The sequence below is a fragment of the Schistocerca nitens genome, chromosome 12 (assembly GCF_023898315.1).
Source record: "Schistocerca nitens isolate TAMUIC-IGC-003100 chromosome 12, iqSchNite1.1, whole genome shotgun sequence".
Classification (NCBI taxonomy): Eukaryota; Metazoa; Arthropoda; class Insecta; order Orthoptera; family Acrididae; genus Schistocerca; species Schistocerca nitens.
Window position 1 is genome coordinate 154,253,330 of NC_064625.1, and position 16,530 is coordinate 154,269,859.

The following is a 16,530-nucleotide window of genomic DNA, read 5'->3' on the forward strand; positions in this document are numbered from 1 at the left end:
TCATAGGGCTTGGTTATAGTTAGAGAATCACAGGTTTCACGACATACTTAATCAGCTGCTTCAGCTGGTAGTCGCATGGCGACTGCTGATGGTATCCATGACCAGTGTGAGCTTAGGGTTGGGAGCAGACTTAAGTCTCCATCGCAGAACTGAAATAACATTGGCTTTCAGCTGCATGTTAGTCAGATTGATGAGTCTCGCATGAGGCCTGCAGTGATTGATAGTTTGCCAGTGAGAAATAAAAATTGGAATTAGCTGCCATCCACATGACACTGACTTTGCTGGTGATGGCTTGAGGAGGAGGGGGGGGGGGGATAGTGGATGCAAGTCAGGTGCATACCTCCAGGAGCTCAGTTTATCAGCACATCTGATGATGGCAACATGTCTAATTGTTGAAATATTGTCCTTTGGACACTATTAATAAATAGAAACAAAAGAATTTTTGAATCTCAAGTCAACTTCTTGTCTGTACTGTAACCACTGAGTGGGACTGATGTTGCAAGTTCATGCAACATAGATGTTTTCATTACCTTCTATGTCACACACAATTATTTTTATTGTTGTTGTTGGAGCTACCCATTTATCTTCCTTCTGGATGGGATCAACTCTTGTGTATCCGAAAGTCAAGTATAGATATGTTTCTGCTGTCTTTTATAATTGAAGGGATGAGAATGATATAATCCAAAGCCACAAAATGGAAGTTGTTTTTCAGGAGAACATTTAAAAACTGAATAAATCCATAAATCATATTCCCAGCTTTTATGGGTATCCAACAAAAGTGGGTTATTTCTCCAATGTGTTAATATACATGAGTGCAGAGGGGGAAAAAAATCTCTGGGTGACATAACATTGGGCTTTGGCCTGTCATGCTAAATGAATATAAGGTTTACAAAAATTTGAACATCAAGATACAACATAACTCACAATGTTAGTGACTACAATATTTCAAACAATATAGCCAATATCTATCACCTCAGTGTCATTTTCATCACTTCCTTCCTTTGTTTCACTCACCCTTGAACTATCTCTTAGAATATCTGGCGTGTATGGTATTAATGACATAACGTCTTTGAGTTTTGTTGTCACAAACTGGAATGGGTTTTAAGTATTTCCTTGATAGTTGGAATGCATTAAGCTCCTGATGTGGTCATCCTTTTCTAGAGATATTTACTGTTCTGAATTTTTCAAAATCAGTGTACTGATACCTTACTTTCAAATGTGATGACATTCCTTCATCAAAACAAAAAGATGTCACTTCAGAAAATTGGAACTGAGATCCATTATCATGTTTGTCCTTCTTTGCAATATTTATCTGCAAAGATGCCAGATCTATAAAGCCTGCTTGCTTCATTTTAACAACTGAAAGCAGCTTCTTCTTGCGCGATTCTCCAATGACTGTAATTCAATCGTCAGGGGTGTACACAGGGGGGTTTCTGTTCTTAATGTGTGCCTCTCAATTTGACTGAAATCTCAGTCACAGGGCAATTGTGTGTGCCCAGTTTTTGCCTTAGCCTCTACAGTTATCACTAATAATGTGAAGAATGTTTGCTTGAGATTTTTCTATTTCTAGAAATTATATCGAACAGCTTCCTGTCTCATCAGATCCATGCTTTGCTTCATCTGTACTTCACACGAACATGTGTTCCTCTTCAGACCCACAATAATGAATACCAAAATTATGTCTACAACTTCCTCTTATAGAATGCAGGCCCACATGTCAGCCTTGGTGTTGAAACATTTGTTTTAAATCAAAGGCTATTGTAAGATGTTTCTCAGGATTTTCCTTAGCTAAGTTGTCCAGCAGATGCTTTGGCATGATATAGGTCCCTTTCAATTTTTAATCTTCTAATCAGATCTTCGAAATTGGTCAACTGTGCATTTTTTATTTCAATTTGAAATTCATCACATACATGATGTGTCTGAACGAGGCGCTTCAAAACCAATATTAAAATTAAGGTTAAAAAAATCTCAATTTTGAAACTTTTACTTGTGGTGAATTTGTTCTTCACAATATTTCAGTAGTGTTGCTGATACAATGAAGAAATAGACATGTCATGGCAGAGAGAGAGATCTGTGAGCAGCTATAATGAGTGGCATACTTAGGTATATTATTTGTGAAGTTGTGAACTGTCTGAACTGCTTCTGGTGAAATGTTCCTTGATTTATTCCCCATTTTTCCTGGAAACAAAGGAAAAGAATGAAAGTAATTTTAAAGGTAAATGCCCAGGACAGAGAAATTTAGTGAATTTATGTTTGAATATGATACTTAAAGGAAAAACACTGGATAAATAAGAATAGAACAATTATGGTTTTTTCTGGGTAGCAAGAGTAAATTAATCTTTAACTACCTCGTCTCTCTTTTGGAGAAGTGGATTGTCCATCACACGAGTGTTTTTGTAAGTTCTTAAGACTTCCTCGATTGTTCTGAAGCCCATGCACGCTTAAAAATGCTTCTCTGCGTACCAAAATATAACGGCCATTTATCTTATCCTGGTACAAAAAAGTAACCATTCGCCGCAAAACTGTGCTTTTCCTTTTCTCTGGGTACCTAAAAGACTAATATATATTAATCAAAGTAATATTTTATTTATAAAAGGTACATGATATAAAAAATTTATTTCAGATTTTCGTTTATCAGTGATCTCCTTTGCACTGGTTTCATCTTAATATAGCTCAGAAGGTAATTAATTTGGCAATTGAAATAACCCATATCCCAAAAAGAATGGACTATCTGCTCTACACATTCATGAATTTTGCTGCAACACTTGTTTTTACATGTACATCCAGAACCTCAAATTTTAGCACCCACAGTTTGTCCTGTTTTATCAGATATGCACTCTGCCAGAATTTCTAGGTCATTTACATTTTTCCCTTTTCCAACTACACATATTTCTTCTTTTTTTCTGCCTTCAGGTTCTTTTGGTAGGTGATACTTCGGGAGACCTTTTACATTCGTCAGCATCCTAAACCAAACAAAGTATTCAGAATGAGAAAGACCAAAGCCACTTTAACACATATAACATACCTGAATATATTATATAAATAGCCTTACAATATTAAAATTACCGATAATGCAGTAATTGATAGAAGAATAATTTGTTCATGATTCACACATACAAATTTTAATTAGTGAATATATAATAGTTATAATTACGCAATAATATTTTACTGATACAGTCCTAAGCCTCAGTTTTAAATGTTTAAAAAAGTAAGTAATTTGGACTTTACCATGTCATTTTCGGATGAATATTCATCGGGCACAATAACTGCTTACACTGGATGAATAATCTTTTTCAGAACTGGTCATTTCTGTTTTGGAATTTTCTTTTTTGGTTACGCTTGGAAATAACCTGTTCTTTGCAAGCGCCATTTTACTGTGAGTTGTCGCACATGAAAAATACTACTTCCTCACTGTATAAGAACAAGTGTGAACTGCTCTGCCATCCAGTGAGTGAAAGTTAAAATATTTTCGAGTAGCTTCCTCTGCTGAATAGAAGTTGAACTAACACAATAACCTGTTTTGAGAAAAATGTGGCTTTGGACTATATCATTCTCACCCTTTCAATTGGTTATTGCCAGAGAGCATTATCTTTGGTAGATGTTTGTTATATTTTGAAATATAACAAACGCCTACCAAAGATAGTGCTCTCTGCCAATAACCAATTGAAGGCTCTGAAGCCAAATAGTTTTTGTAGTTACAGTATTGTCTGTACAAAAGTTCAATAATGTAAGTGATTGATGTCATTGTCGTCCACATTGTTCTACATTTAGTAGGTTGCTTTTTGGTTATTTACCGACACTTCAATGTTTTAACAGCATTTAGTAGCTAAGTTGGAACTCCTTTCTTTTCCGTTGTTTCCCAGTGATTAAATGTCCTGTCAAAAACTTTAGCATATCAAGATTAAAGTGTGTTGAATTTCTTGGTTTTCCGATTGTACTAAATGTAAAATCAGGGTAGTATCTTGGTTATTTAATAAGATATTGTCCAAGACAACATTTAATCTGTTGCTGATATTTTGATGTAGATTTGTACCCGCAAGTTAAGTAAGCTGGTATGTCAGTAATCATCGCACACATTTGTTTCCTTTTTTAAATGTTGGCATAGCAAGGTCTTCATTCCAGTTATGCAGGACTGTCTTCTTAATGGAGAGGTTGCATCGTTACTGTTCTCTACTGACAACTCTTCCTAAACTTACAAGACTTAGCATTTAGCTTTCAAATCTGCACAAGGGGCATGCTCCATGGTCATAATGTCCCTTTCTGTAGTTGCTCTCCATCTTCTTAATGGTATTTTTCACATGCTTTTATTGATATTGGACTATTAAAGGAATACCTTGCCTTCCTTGTTCTATTGTGAAATTCAGTTATTTAATTAGCTTTATTTTGATGTACACGAGATCATTCACAGTTTATCTGATATGTTTCCCCAGCTCGCTATTTTCGTTATTCTGTACTGTTGCACTTTGATATTCTGTTTATCCTCAATCTTACAACTTTTTAAATATTTCAGATAAGCTTCTTTCTTATCTGTGATGTTTTTGGCATCATCATTCAGTATTCCTAGCCTGTTCTTTATACATAATTTTATCTGTTTTCCAGATGCTTTATGTGGTGGAGATGCTGTATACATGCTGTTTCCTACTACTTCTCAGATAACTATTGCAGTTGTTATACCAAGATCTAATGCTTTATCTCTTTCATGGTCTACTTTGAAGGTTTTGTTTGTGGAATTAGGTTTTGGTTTAAAGAGAATATCCCATTGTTGTTGGCATATTAATTTTGATTTTGTGAAAGAAAATGATTTGCTCTGATACTTGCATCTGGTGTCTTTGACTAATGCTGCAGTTTACTTATTTGCTACAGTAGATTGTGTTACGAATTTGGTTTCTCTTTGTGCCCATGTGAATTGAATTAGTGTTTGTGTATACAGAGAAGTTATTGGCACTTCTAAAGTGAGTTGTAAGCTTCACTCTGTGTGATAGTATCTGTTGCTGTTACATATTGCTTCACCATCTATATTACTAAAACACTGTCCTGGAACCTGGTACGTGTTGCAGCAGGGGCAACAAAAAATTGATTTTTCAATATTAATGTAATTATTAATGAAATTTAAAATGCTGTCAAAATCTACCCATTCAGAGATGTAATTTTGTGTTAGAAGTTTAATACTATAAGACAAGTATTACAGTTAGAATCTGCTTGTTTGTCATTAGGCAGCATAACTGATGGCGTACAAATGCATAGCTCTCATCCATCCAGTATCTGAGAGTGAGAGCACTCGAGGACTTCCAATAAAGATTCCATTCCTTATGAAACTTTTTCTCACTGATAGCCCCGCAAATGATCAAAGGAAAAAAAGTTATCACTTACTACATTTTGCTGTTTGTGCAATAAAACTTCAGCATCACGCATGAGTCTAATTTATTACTTCTTCACTACTACTAATTCTATTCACAACACATGCTGCATCACTGAATGTTCCTGCAAACTTGTATCATTGTAAGATGCGTATCTCAGACAATACTATGTCATAAACATTGAGATGCATCTTACGAAAAAATGGGTCGCAAATTACCCAGTTGATATTCATCCATTGTTTCATATTGAGGGCACCCGCGATTTCCAACCTTTCGATACCTCTTCTTACATACATGATTAGCGACAAATGTTCACCACATTAACTCATGTGTAAAGTGACCAGACATGTGAAGCAGTTTTGTATATAAGAGATTGATTCTTTCAAGAGTTGGGGTTTACTGTTTTTTTTTTCCGAAAACAATAATCATTTAGTTTTTATGTATTGTGTTTGTAGTTCTTCATAAACTGCTGCCATTTCCTTGTTGAAGTGCGTGAACACCTACTACACCCCCACCCCCTCCCCCACCCCCTGTTTTAATATGTGTATGAACTGTTATTCTTTCACTAATGCATGGTTATGAACATTATTTTTTCATGCCTTCATTATGCATTCCAGCTGACAACCTCCTGTCTTTATCAACCTGGCTACAAAACGTGTAGTAATCTTTACGTTACTCTGACACCCATATCTTCTTTTTAGTATCAGTGATCAGTACTGGTTTGACTTGTAATTCCCACTGTTCCTTGGTGATACCCCTTGCTGTCTCAATCTTTAATGTATCTTCAGTATCAAATTATCTTAACTTTTTTTGTTGCTGTGTGAGACTTCTTTCAATCGACGTGACTAGTAGCATAAATGTCCTTTGGTTAGTTCACCAGTGTTATGGAAGGTAGGAAGAGGTGTCCAAAAACCACTTAGTATTAATATTGTATGCAATTTTAACTTATGTAGTTCAATAAATTTTGGATTTTCAGATAACTAAATTTATTATAAAGTTTTTTGTTTTGTTCGTATCCAGTTTTAGCATTATACATTATACTAGAGGGGGGGGGGGGGGGGTGGAGTGGAGTGGAGTGAAATTGTTTGCTGATTGGCTGTCACAATGAGAAACGTATCTGGAAAGAAAGTTAATAGGTTATGAAATAAGGGTTCTTCGTAATCTGACATGAATGAAACTGTCAGAGTAAATTGACATGTAGCGCTCTACTGACAGTCATTGCTGTTGAGTTCTGGGATATGTATAGTGGTAATTTTGTTGAATATATTCATAGTTAATTCAATTTTAAAGAATCCTACAAATGTTTGAGAGCTAACATTGACACAGATGTAACAGTGAAAGTTCTAACAATAACAAAAATTACCTCTTCTGGACAGTCTGCTATGGACTTTTAGAAACAGATAATTAATAAAAATTGGCATCTGGAACAAATACATAGTACTGTTGAAAGGTTCAAGAAAGTATACTATCAGCTTCAATCAAAATAATGTAACATTTTTATTTGTATGGTGTCAGCATGTCAGTGCTTTGTTAGAAGTGTAAAAATAAGTTTGCATACGAGTGAAAATCCTCATTTGCATTGGATATTTCATGCAATATTCTATGTCTCCAGAATTTGCTTAAAAAACATGAATGAAAACAAGGTAGCAAATTGAGGTGTTTAAGTTATTGCACATAAATGTTAATTTCTACTTACCTTAGTGTTACTTTGTTGCAGAAATCTACCGCATTGTTTCCCAGAAACAGATCCCAGACAGCCCCGATGAGGACAACACTCCCTCGGGCAACATGAAGCCGATCCACGTGGAGCCTACGGACGAGAGTAGTGCGGCGGGTGCGAAGCGTGCCTGTTGCACTCCGTAGGTGTATCTCCCGCCTCGCCCGGCTCCCGAGGTGCAGTCGGAGTCAGGTTCCCACCTCGAGTGTGCCTCTCTCTCTGTCGCAACACGAGAGCGGGAAGACGTGGAAGACTTTTGGGGGGAGGGGGGGGGGCTTGGGATCTACAGTGCTGGGGCAGAAAACACCAGTCTTCGTCAGGGTGACATTCCTAATTGCGTAGCGTAATCCCACTTTAGCCGCTCGTGTGCCCGATGTCCGGCTAGGTGGTCTCGTAACTTATTTATCGATGCACCCGAGTAATTTAGAGGTCTTTCTGGTTTTCATTTTAGATTTACTGTATTGTTGAATTTCTATTTCTGCAGGAACTACTGATTTTCCCTTTCTTTTACTTTTAAAAAATGTGAGTAATGTGAACAAAGTTATGTTAGTTGTATTATTTACTTGTACTGTTATAGTTTAGATTGGAAAGAGTAACAGACAAACTGACATTTTTAGTTTTACATGTCATTCACTCTTTTTTTCCTCTGTTCTCGTGTGATATTAAAATAATAGTAGAGCCGCAAAAAATACTTCGGCAGAATGAATTGCTGAACACTGTACTTTAAACGTGGGTCAAGGAAACTGAGAACAGGTCGGACTTCAAAAGTTGAGAGCTTTCAACATTAAATAAATGGTTGTAAGAGGTAATAGTCTAAATAATACTAAGGCACGTAAGTTGTTTGATGATTGTAAATTGAGATGATGTGATGAATTCCATTTTTTAAAAAGTTATTGTGGTTGCTAATAGACTTGGGGGGGATTGGTGAACTGTATATTGAGAAATGACATTTTGAAGGGGGAAAGAGAGAGACATTAATTTGCTATTTTTTAAGCTTTGGGTGGCACCCTGTAAGTGCCAGACCGTGATGTGACCCAGTGAAGGAGCCATTCCCCCTAGATGAGAATTTTGTTTTGCCTGGTGCCATGTACTTTCTGCTGCAAATGCACCTTGCACCGCTGTCTTGACTTGTCTGTCTCGCCCGTGGGTGACTGATCACCCCTGTGGCACTGGTTGCTTTACTCGACGTGAGCTGCTTTTTCAAACACCTGTGCTGTGCTCGTTCTTTATTATTATAATTATTATTATTACTATACATTATATATGAAAAATATATATATACTTTTTCCTGAAGTGTTACTGCTGATATATTATGAAGGTGTCCTTACGTTGTAAATTTGAAAGTATGGCCATAATAAATTTACTTATTCAGTAGTGTTTCATATCTGGTGGTTTGAATGGTAATCATTTCTCTGTCAAGTATGTTTCCTTACACAGACCCTCATTGTGGGTGGGATAATCATCAGATAGTATGTACCTGAAACATAAAAATATCTTACTGTTTTCAGCTGGGTATGGCAACTAATGCTGTTCTTATTTTTGCATTATTGACTTTGTAATAGCAATTACAGGCAGTGACAAATAGTTTCTGCGTGTTTAAATCACATTGCACAAGATACAATTTGATCTGCATATACCAACTTGAATTGTGGAACAGATTAAGTACTTAAAGTTAAAAACAAATGTTTTAAACTTTGCCTAATCTTTTTAAACTAGAAAGCATTTTTTGCCAAAGATCATGGGTCAGTTTGTCATTACATACTGAAAGTAAATATCAAATATGTGACCACTCTTGGTGGTAAGAGTATTTGTTACTGCCTTGACTGTATATGCTGGTACATGATGAAATATATGGGGAAAAAATAAGGGAACAAATGTGCCTGAAAATGAAGGCATTGATTCCATCTTGCCACAAATGGTTTTGTTTTTCCGACTATGCTCCTTAATCTAAAGGATTTCCGAATTTTCTATTCCAGATTGTTGCCAGGTGCTAGGGCTTGTTTTGGGCAGACAGCATGACATAGGTTGTGAAGTCTAGCTCACAATAACTAGAGTCTAGATGCACTGCATATGGTATCTAAAAGATCTTTACTGCTCAGGAAGTTTTCTCTAGACTTTAAGGTGGTTGTTCTGTACCACCTGTGTTCTTTGTTATGTTCCATCTTGCACCATTCTGCATTTTTGCTTCTTATTTTGCTTGGTGTGATTTAAGCTAGCGTATAAACTTTGTCCTCTTGACAGTTCATTTCTTACTTTGAATATTTGAAAAAAAAGGAATATTAAATACAAAATAAAATTAAAATTAACATAATTATTTTAAATTTACTGATCTTATTAATTTTCAGTTTGCTTCATTATGTTGAAAATGGGAATGAGGAACTGAGTAAGTGCAGAGTTGTGTGTGGTCCTCCAGTTACTGTAGCGGCCACAGTGCCCTTGAAGTTCGCACAGTACTTCCCTTCCCTTCACTTCACTTCACTTCACTTCACTTCACTTCACTTCACATAACAGTCTCCTGCTTCTGGTCACTAGGCTCCGGAGATTTCACTGATACAGTTCCATATCCTAGTCCAGTTTCGTTAAAAAACGGTATTCAACAAGAGTTTCTTCTTCTTCTTCTTCTTCTTCTTCTTCTTCTTCTTCTTCCTCTTCTTCTTCAGCCACTCCAAGGTTAGGCATAGGGCCTGTTCCAGTCTCACTATCTCACCCTCAGTATTCTCACACTTCTTTTGCCCCACAGTTTATAATCCATGGCTAATTTATGAAGTCTTTGTGACAACATATGAATTACGTGTTCTCTTCAGTTTTCTTTGTAGATGATTGCCTTTTGCAGTATGGGTTGTATCCCTAATTCTTCCCTTATTACTCCATTTCTTATTTTGTCTTGACTAGTGCAGCCTTTCACAGATATTAGAAATTCCATCTCAGTGCCCCAGCTTTCCACCCCATGTTATGAAATGTTTACTGCGATGGCTTTATTAAACTTAAGCTGTCTTTCCTTCCTGGTTTTACCCTTAAGTGTTTTCCTTATTGTGCCACGTATATGCTTGTAAGTATTAGTTTTTCCTGTATATTCATATCTTGATCATATGATGTGTTACATCTTAAATACTTCATTGAGCTACATTTTCAGTCTGTTTTATTGTTGAGGACTATTTTTGTTCATACTGGGTAATATTTAAAAAGGCAGTGGTTTGATTTGAGTTTTAATTATAGATATAGTCGGATTGTAGTGTGCACTTCCCATTTATTTTATGTAATGCCAAGTGGCGGTAGAACACACATAAAAGGGTTCTAATTAGGCAGTTTTCGGAGCCAGTGGCTCCTTTAGGTGAAAGGGTTGAAGGGGGAAGGGAGAGGGGTGAAGGAAAAGGACTGGCTGGAGAGGTCTAGGAAAAGGGGTAGATTTCGGAAAAGTCACCCAGATCGCAGTTCAGGGGAGACTTACCAGAGGCGATGAGAAGGAAAGACTGATTGTTGGGAACTGCACCGGATGAGATTTGAAAACCTGAGAGCTTAAATGTGGAAGACAGGGTAATATGCAAAACATAGATTACTGCTCAAACGTTGTGCACAAGTTAATATAAGTGAAAATCTTTGTGCGTAACAGAGGTGGGAGGTGGCAGTGAAAAATAGACAGGTAAGAAATCTCTGCAATATTCTTGTCAGACCCTATGGTTCTAATGCACCCATCTCCCTACCCTACGACTACTACCCACATGACAATCCACGCTGTTAAACTTGTCCTATGCGCCCTCCAACCACCACATATACCAGCCCTGTAACTGGCAAAACATATACTTACCTGTGAAACAATATGTCATACACCAGCTGTTATGTAAACACTGCTTGGCCTTTTACATCAGCATAGCTACCACCACATTATCAGTTAGGATGAATGGGCATAGGTAGAAGGTGTATACTGGTAGCACACAATATCCTGTTGCAGAGCATGCTCTACAAAATGACAGTCATGACCTCTGTGCCTGTTTCACCACACGCGCCATCTGGAGTCTTTCCCCCACTCAAATTCCTCAGAACTCCGCAAGTGGGAACTCTCATTACAATGTGACCTTGGTTCTCACCACCCAGCTGGCCTTTCTTTACGTTAATTTCTTCCGTCCCAGCATTTCTTCACATAACTACTACTTTCTTCACTCAATTTTCTACATCTTTCATTTTCTTGCCTGTTTATTTTTCGCCACCCTCCCTCCCATCTCTGTTATGTACAATGCACATAGCTTTTCACTCATATTAACCAGTTCACAATGTTTAAGCAGTAATCTCTGTCTTGCATATTACCCTGTCTTCCACCTTTAAGTTCTCAGGCTTTCAAACCTTGTCCAATGCAGTCCCCAACATTCACTCTTTTCTTCTCACCGCCTCTGGTAAGTTGCGGTTCTGGGTGATTTTCCTGAAATCTACCCCTTTTTTCCAGACCTCTCCAATCCTTCTCCATTACGACTTTTCCTTCTCTGTCAACCCTTTTGCCGGAAGGAGCAGCCACTGGCTCCAAAAGCTTGTCGTCTTATAACCTTCTTTTATGTGTATTTTCTGCCACCTCTTGGTGAGTAGATTTTTTATCCATCTTCACTATCTTGTATGATAACTTGATCATCTGCAGTTAACATTGTGTTAATATGTTAATTTCTCCCAATATTTATGCCTGATGTTGTTATCTTGTCATTTTCTCTTCATTTCATGCATGTGGATATTGAATAATGTTGGTGACAAGCTACACCCTTGTTTAATGCCTTGATTTGTTTGTACGTCTGTGCCAATGCCAATTCTAATTATAGTGTTTATACATAGTCTTTTTGTGACTTGGATCAGATGTTTAGGGATTTCTCTTTTACCCATTATAGCCCATACCTTATTTCCTTAAATGCTTTTTTATCATCCACAAATGCTAGAGGAGTTGCCAGTAAATTCTCTTCTCTTGTGGATTGCCTGTTTTAGTGTGAAAACATCATCTATGTGTGATCTTCCCTTTCAGAAACCCACTTGTTCCACCATTATTTTAAGTTCAAGATATTTCATAGCCTTTCATGTAATATTTTGCTGTAGATTTTGTAAGCAATATTCAGAATACCTATATCTCAGTAATTAGATGTATTATTACTTTCATCTTTCTTATTTTCCTCTGGTGTCTCATATTTTACCCAGCCCGTGTTAAGGAACTGTAGCATTCTTAATTCTATGAGAATTCCTGAGTTTTTAATTAATTGGGTATTTATCCTGTCTAGTCCAGGTGATTTTCGGTTTTCCATTTTTAAAAATCTTTTATCAATTTCATCAGTTCTATATAATCTGTTCCTTGCAATTGTTCTATATTATCTACTTCTTTGAATTGCTGGGTAGTATCTTGATTATTTATGATGGGTAATCTAGTCAGATGTTTAGATTTATGGTATCTATTTCTTTGGAAAAGTGTTTCATTAATTTTTATGATATTTCTTGTCTGCCACGGATATAGTATTCTACTCTGCTTATAAATGCTTCTCAAGATGTACTATGTACTGATCTTACTATTGCATTTGCTTCATTACTTTTCCTATGGTATTGTTCTTCAGCTTCTTAAAATTTCTTCTGTAAGTATTCACTATATGCTTTCTGTTTATTGTTTATGGCATTAGGTGTTTAAGTTCCTGTGTATAGTTCAATCTCAAATTTTAAAGAGATTGTTACATTCTTTGGAGTAACTGAAGTTTACACAAATAAGTATGTGTAGAGTAACCAAACCATTTTAATGAGAACAGCAATCTAAGTACCATGCAAAGTCCATGTACATAGCTAGGCCGCATCCAAACAACTAGCAAGCTTCCTGAGAGCAAAGTAAAGTGAGCATAAAATGGAACCATAGCAGAATGAGGAAGAGAGCCCTCTCTCTGGGATTATAATAGGTAGGTTGCTAGTCAGACTCGTGAGTTGGTGCTGTCTATGGTCTGCGCACGCCAATTTCGTTGCGACGCTGCCACTGCCCAGTGGCCGGACCTATGCCACCAAGTGTCGGTGTGTCGAGTTGTAATGAGTTGGCGCCACAAGGCTTATTCTCATGGCCAGCATGATACCTGTGTGGTAGATATGGTAACAAAAAGTTACCAGTACAAACCCCTTGGCGGGGCAACTCGGAGACTGTGTGCCTCTGGTGTACTTCCCCCCATAACATGGGACGGCACATGACACCTAGAAAAATGACTACCACCTCTTCTGGGCACCATCAGTGGGCTCCCCTGGAGAAGAGAGAAGTCCCCTGTCGGTTGGTGCCGGAAGGTAAGGTTGGAAATGACCTTGGCAGTGATAGCTGTCGCAGGGGGCGCCTGCAGGTGAGGCACTAGCTTCAGCTGGCATTGACACCAGAATGTGATACGTGGGGGTGTTCGGAGGATTGGGGTGAGGAGGAGATTTGGGAGCCAGCTGGTACAGCACCTGCTTGACCATCCAGTGATGTAGGCAGGATAGTGCTCGGTGTAAGAAGTGGTGGTAAAAACGGGGAAGGAGGCTCCGACGATGTGGAGAAGGGAGCATCTGGATGCCTGGAGGGAGGGGGCAGACAAGTTCTGTGTGTGTGTGTGTGTGTGTGTGTGTGTGTGTGTGTGTGTGTGTTTGGGAGGGGGGGGGGGGGGGCGCGGAACATTCCCCCTGTGTGCGAAGTATGTTGAGATGGCAGGCCACCATCTTGTCCCAAGTCTGCAGTGTGCAGAATCTCCAACTCCTGTCAGTACACCCATGCGACAATATGCATCCCCACGCCATAGAATCTGGACAACAAAAACAGTCGTTTGACAATGTTCCTCAATGCATTAGGTGTTCTCACCTTTCACCATATGAGTGTATGTCCAGAATGCCTGTGTTGACTGAAATTACTGTCCTACAAAAGTGTGTTCAGTGCCACTCCTTGTTGGTCCATTGCTTATGCTCAACACTATCGTAAATCTTTGAAAATGAAAATGGTACACTCACCAGTCAACTTTATTGAGTTATTACTCCTTCCCCATTTGCATCGTGTTAAGGATGAATTGGATCCCAACTTAATTTTTATGGATGACAGTGCACAACCACGTCAAACAGCGCAAGTGCAGCAGCTCGTGGAACAGGAAGATATTTGGCTATTGGACTGGCCTGCCTGTTCTCCTCACGTAAGTTCCATGAAGTATGAGTGAGAAGCGCCAGGGAGACATATTACAGTGAAGGGATATTTGTTGAATGGACTGGTCTGCCTGTTCTCCTGACTTGAATCCCATTGAATACATGTGGGTTGTGTTAGCTGTATTCCAGCATGTCAACATACACCAATGACCACCCAACAATTGTCAACCCTGCTGGTGGAGAAATGGAATGCCCTTCCACAGGAATTTCTTACCAACCATGTGGCCAGCATGGGAGCACATTGCAGAGCCTACATTGCCATAATTAGTGATCACACACTCTATTAGGAACCATATTCTGCCGTTATTAATTTCCAGGAAACTATAGTGAGTCACAGACTCCAATGTAATTATTGTCTTTGAATAAAAGTGCAATTTCTCTTTGTCTCATTGCCTTTTTCTTTCAGTTCCTTCTGTCCTATGCTGTAGCAGTTCTTTTCACGTATGGTCCATGTTTCACTAAACTGTGTTACTTGGCAGTGACACATCATGCCAAAGCTAATTTCATTCATAAGGCTTACACGCCAATGTATGTTTCCTTCACTGTTGCTGTTCCGTTAAAGATTCCCTGTCATTCACAATCGACGTGGTGCGGTGGCCTGGTGTAATGTTAAGCTCTCTCTATACAGCTTAAGCGTTTTTGTGGACTTAGTTGTTGAAGAATGCTGGTTCTGCTTTCTTGCAGCGCTGATGTCTTCTGCTAGCACCGGACGCTTCTCCGAAGATTTCACTGCTAAGAAGGGGAAATTTTCACTCTCTCGCTCTCTCTCTTCTTATTTAAAAAATACGGTACTCTTGGAATATCATTCAATGCACCAGAACATATTTATTTCCACTTTGTACACACACACACACACACAACTAAACTTTGACATAAGCCCACACATTACCGGGCACCCAAAATCAGTTAATTACACATTGTTGAACACAATTAATACATAAGCTTTTATCGTGGCTGGCTATCCACGTCCAGTCCACGTACTCTCAACTGCAGTTCAACGTCTAATATACAGTCACTATTTCGAGTCTCTCCATTTGTTTTTTAACAATACAATGCTACATTACATGGAGCTTCTGGGCCGTATTTCCTTATTCTTGGCAGGTCGCGCTGAACACTTGCCAGCGCCGACGAATTACCTCCCTTCCAGTTTCGCCTGCACAAACAATAAATGGGTGCAGTATCCCATGCTCATCCTTACGCCCTGCTTTAAAATAACACTTATTCGAAATGGCTGGAATACAAGTGTCTCCAGACTTTCGTAAAATTCTGGGTGCACTACAGTGGGTCATTTCCGTGTTAGTAATAACTATGGCAACCAGTATTTCTTTTGTGCTCACAGTGTTGCCCTTTTAAATACAATGCTGTTATGCGTATCATCATCTCAGTGCAGAGGTTTGTGTATACAAACCTAATGTAACTCAAGTTTCCAGTAGCTGTAAAGCTGTACTCTCTTGTGAACTGAACAAATTGAATCCTTATTATTATTAGGAAGCTCAAGTAGTCTTCACTTGAGTGGCAGGTATGCTTCAGGAGTTTAGCATGTAGTAAACAAATTGTACACGAGTGACACAGTGGAAGCGCTTTTGGCAGTAGCCCAGTGTTCATTGTGACAAACTATTTTGTGTTTGTGATCGAGACTTGCCACGATTCTTATACACTGAAGTGACAAAGAAACAGATATAGACATGCGTATTCAAATACAGAGATGTGTAAACAGGCAAAATACTGCGCTGTGGTCAGCAATGCCTACATAAGACAACAACTGTCTGGCGTAGTTATTAGATCGGTAACTGCTGGCAGATTATCAAGATCAGGTGAGTTTGAACCTGGTGTTATAGTTTGTGCATGAGCGATGGGACACAGCAACTCTGAGGTAGTGATGAAGTGGGTATTTTCCCGTATGACCATTTCACAAGTGTATCGGGAATCCGGTAAAACATCAAATCTCTGAGATAGGTACAGCCAGAAAAAAGATCCTGCAAGAATCGGACCGACGACAACTGAAGAGAATCATTCAATGTGACAGAAGCGCAACCCTTCCGCAAATTGCTGCAAATTTGAATACTGGGCCATCAACAAGTGTCAGCACTCAAACCATACAACAGAACATTATCGATATGGGCTTTTGTAGCCGAAGGCCCACTCATGTTCCCTTGATGACTGCACGACACAAAGCTTTACGCCTCACCTGGACCCATTGACACTGACATTGGACTGTTGATGACTGGAAACATGTTGCCTGGTCAGACGAGTCTCGTTTCAAATTGTATCGGGCAGATGGACATGTACAGGTATGGAGACAACCTC

At 38.5% G+C, this 16,530-nt stretch overlaps 1 protein-coding gene across 2 annotated transcripts in view; it reads left to right on the top strand.

Annotated features, from left to right (window-relative positions):
- Positions 1 to 8,458, top strand: part of LOC126215364 (ras-related protein Rab-11A) — a 51,584-nt gene extending 43,126 nt beyond the window's left edge. Inside the window, exon 5 of one of the 2 annotated variants that reach the window (XM_049942055.1) lies at positions 7,075 to 8,458. In XM_049942055.1, the coding sequence (XP_049798012.1) occupies positions 7,075 to 7,220 (146 nt within the window). In that variant the 3' untranslated portion in view covers positions 7,221 to 8,458. The remainder of the gene's footprint in view (positions 1 to 7,074) is intronic. The other variant, XM_049942056.1, reaches the window with a different exon arrangement.
- The last annotated feature ends 8,072 nt before the right edge of the window (positions 8,459 to 16,530 follow it).